We start from the raw sequence: 4,231 nt of genomic DNA, 5'->3' as shown, positions 1-4,231 counted from the left end.
TGGTTTGGAAATGCTAGGCTCATGTTGGAATTTTAAATATTTGTTTTTTTATTTTAATTCATATCTCATAGATTTTTCTCATTTAAATTTCTCGAAAATGTTAAGGGTTGTCATGGGCTGACATCAATTGTTTGATGCATGTATTATACTCTCCAGGTAGCGCTTCCCATCCGCCCAATTAAAATTTTATGTAAATTGTGTGTTTGTCTGTCCACCGTGGGCCCGGCACGGCCAGGTGGATAAGGCGCTTGACTCGCAATTTGAGGGTCGCGGGTTCGAATCCCCGTCCCACCAAACATGCTCGCCCTTTCATCCGTGGGGGCGTTATAATGTGACGGTCAATCCCACTATTCGTTGGTAAAAGAGTAGCCCAAGAGCTGCCTTCCCTCTAGTCTTACGCTGCTAAATTAGGAACGGCTAGCGCATATAGCCCTCGTGTAGCTTTGCGCGAAATTCAAAAACAAACAAACTACTAGTTTTACTTAGTATCGTAGTCAATAATGCGCTTGTTGGTTACAGTTTTAAAGCCTTTTCAGGATTCCACGTGTAGTAGAACTGTATTTTCCTGAACTTGTACTGAGCTTTGTTTGTTTTATGTGCTTCAGTTTGTACTTCATCGTGTCCATCCCGATGACTTAGCTCTTTCAGAATCATAAAATAGTAACTTTTGTTTTAAATATTCGATTTTCTGTTTTCCAGGAATGAGTCTGCCCCCTAACGGCAGCAGCAGCAGCAGCACTGGATTACCTGCGGAAGAAGCAAGTCGTTCGTTCAGCAAACACCAAAAGGTTTGTGGAGTGTGTGGAGATCGGGCCAAAAGTTATCATTTTGGTGGAATTTCTTGCGATAGTTGTAAAGCATTCTTTCGGCGTTCAGTGCAAAACGAAGGCTACAAGAATTTCCACTGCCCCTACGAAGGAAAATGTGATATCACTATCAGTTCTCGAAAATGTTGTCAGTATTGTCGCTTTCAGAAATGTTTGGCTATCGGGATGGAGAAAGGCTGGGTGATGACGGAGGAAGAGAGACTGCACCTGTTACGTAGTCGAATGGAGAAAAGGCAGAGACAGGGTACGACAGAATCCGATAAGCCTCGAAGAAAAACGAGTGTTTCCGATTACGATCCGGACATCAACGAAATGGGAAAATTCCTAACGGAAAATGACGTGCAAGACATTGAATCGTTAATCACCATGTATGAAGTAAGCTACCAGGCAGTTGGTTTCAGTGAGAAGTTAACCATCCAAAGTTCCGAGAGAAGTCGTACAGAAATTATTGATATGTTTTTCACAGTAATCAAACAATTCGCTCACTTCGCGCAGAATCTGGAGGGGTTCTCAGTGATACCACATAGTGACCAACAGGTTTTACTTCGTAGCGGAGTCATGGAGATGTGCTTCCTGCGTGGCGCTTACGTGTTCGATGAGAGGAACGGTTGTTGGCCAGATCGGAGAAAGACCTTGTACAGAGACTCGCCCCCGTTAAGAGCGGAAGATATCAAGAAGTTAGTATCGCCTACTTTGTTTGAAAAGCACATGAAATTTGTAATAGGGATTAAAGAATTGGATCCTGATGAGCCAACGATAATGTTACTTCTTGTAACAATTCTCCTCTCTCCTGACCGCTCAAACTTGGAAAATGTGGACTTAGTGACAAAGCAACAAGAGAAATATTACATCCTCTTAAAAAAGTATATGCTGTGGCGCTACGGACCTAATCACACGGCTGCTCTTTATCCTAAGCTCTTCTTGAAGCTGCCGGACCTGCGCGAGCTGAACGACGCCCACACCGACTACCACTTGAAACTCGACAAGGATGAAATGGAAGAAATCCAGCAACGGCTCTCCAGTCTCAGACTAGACTCCTCCAGCGACTCCAGCTCAGCTCCAGAACTCTACGGAGCAGCAGTGAGACACTGGAGTATTAGAAGAGATCTCCTGCTGGACTTGAGGTCTTCTTCACCCCTGGACCTTGAGGAGGAGTCCAGCTCCAGTGAAGGATCTGACCGTTTTGCCATGTCCAGGTTAAAACATGGCGTTGACCGAGCGGTCGAAGAATCGCAGCCTTAGTAAAATACAGTTCAAGACTCTTAAAATAAACAGAGAGTTTATTTATATATATATTTTTATAAAGTATGGAAGCCTTATAAATTAGGCAAGAAAATTATGGGTTTATTTATGGTAAGACCTTTTTCTTTGACCTTATTTACTTTATTTTCTGATTCAACGGCCCTCGTAGGTTAACTTTATAATGAAAGCTATCTTCCCACAGTTTTTTCTTTGGTGTTATTTACTTTGTTTTCTGGTCCAATGTGCCAAGATAACAGATTTTTTTTTACCATCAGTGATTTGGCTTTGCAAAGTCAATATAGCCATGTGGAAACATATGATAAATGTCAAACGTTGTTTTTTTTTATGAACATGAAAACAACTTGTAACATGCTACACAAATATTTTTCATGAGCAAGCATTCACACGTTTCAAGTAGAATAGTGTAGATAAAAATGGATGCGTGAGGTTCATAGGCGGCGGAATCGGGGGCGGGGGGTTACTGGGGAACGTGCCTCCTTATTTTTAATGGAATATAGAAAATTTGCATATAATTATCTGTAAAAGTCGCTGTCTCAACTTTCAATAAATGGTCACAGTTAATATAGCAAATAAGGTGCCCCCCTCCCCCACCACCACCAATTAAAATTTGTTCCGCCGCCTATTCCACAGGTCCAAATGTTTTTAAGGTAGCTAGCTTTCTTTCGGACATTCCAGGCTTCTAATTTGCACGAAGTCGCTTTACTTTTATTTGTGGTAACAAATTTACTCTTATTACCTGAGACTTCTTTCAACAGTGTAATTTTATATGTTATTAAACCATAAACACCTTGTCATATTTGTTACTGCTTGACTTGAATTCGACTCTAATCAGTTTTGGATCCAATGTCCGATATTAGTCCGTTGTTGGAGTTAATGTTTTCGTATGCGTATTAATCTAATATTTGTCCATACGTTTGGGCCTTATATAGGTATATTTATTACATTTCAAAGAAAGTTTCCAAGTTGTTTTTAGGAAACCAAATATTTTTTATAAACAAGTTGGAACATCAAAATATTTTATCGGTGATAATCTGTCCGAAATAACGTATACAAAATATCTTATAAGAGAAGACCTTTTTTTGTTTTGTTTCGTCACTGGCAAGAACATCGAACCAGTAGATCTGTGACTTTGGCAGCCGCCTAACTATTTTAGAATGACCACTATAATACTTGACAAAGAACTATAAAAAACGAATTCAGTGATGAGTGATTTGAAGTCGATGTCATTCTTTCTCCACTGATTTTTCCAGTTTGGAGACTGGAGTCCGCTAAGGACTCAGTTGGTGGTTATGGAAGGTTTACTTAATGGATCCTGGTAAGGAGAGTAAAAAAAAACAAATCTATAGGTGTGTACCTGAGACCGTCCGGTAAGAACGTTTAGTAAAGATGGTGTTCAGGGCTAAGCCTAACGTTAAATAAAGATGGTGTTCAGGGTTAAGCCTAACGTTAAATAAAGATGGTGTTCAGGGTTAAGCCTAACGTTCGGTAAAGATGGTGTTCAAGGTTAAGCCTAACGTTTAGTAAAGATGGTGTTCAGAGTTAAGCCTAACGTTAAATAAAGATGGTGTTCAGGGTTAAGCCTAACGTTAAATAAAGATGGTGTTCAGGGTTAAGCCTAACGTTAAATAAAGATGGTGTTCAAGGTTAAGCCTAACGTTTAGTAAAGATGGTGTTCAGGGTTAAGCCTAACGTTAAATAAAGATGGTGTTCAGGGTTAAGCCTAACGTTAAATAAAGATGGTGTTCAGGGTTAAGCCTAAAAGGCTTTTTGAGGACAGTTTAAAAGATCTCATTTAACATTATGGTAAACTGTGATGATCTTATTTGTTATAATCAATGTACAATATTTATATGTTTTGAGGTATTTCTTTTTTTTTAATTCTTTTATATCATAACACAAGTAACGGATTTTCTACTCCATGGAGGGGGGGGGGGGAGAGGTTCAACCCAAAATCTGGCTATGAATTGTTGTCGATTTTGTTAATTATATTATGGGTTTCTGTTGCAGATAACCCTCTTATTGTGTAATAGTCTTTAAAATTTATATTACTTGCATACTGATTTAGTGACTGAATTAATAAGAGAAAATAAATAAAATTTATGAGGGTGAGGATTTGCCGACAAATCTTAAATATATCTTTA

At 39.3% G+C, this 4,231-nt stretch overlaps 1 protein-coding gene across 1 annotated transcript; it reads left to right on the top strand.

Annotated features, from left to right (window-relative positions):
• The first annotated feature begins 701 nt into the window (after positions 1 to 701).
• Positions 702 to 2,069, top strand: LOC106475368 (vitamin D3 receptor-like). Its single transcript, XM_022379495.1, has one exon. It carries the CDS (start codon positions 702 to 704, stop codon positions 2,067 to 2,069), a length of 1,368 nt encoding a protein of 455 aa, XP_022235203.1.
• The last annotated feature ends 2,162 nt before the right edge of the window (positions 2,070 to 4,231 follow it).

This window comes from Limulus polyphemus, unplaced genomic scaffold (assembly GCF_000517525.1).
Source record: "Limulus polyphemus unplaced genomic scaffold, Limulus_polyphemus-2.1.2 Scaffold8475, whole genome shotgun sequence".
Lineage (NCBI taxonomy): Eukaryota > Metazoa > Arthropoda > Merostomata > Xiphosura > Limulidae > Limulus > Limulus polyphemus.
This window is presented reverse-complemented; position numbering and strand designations above follow the sequence as displayed.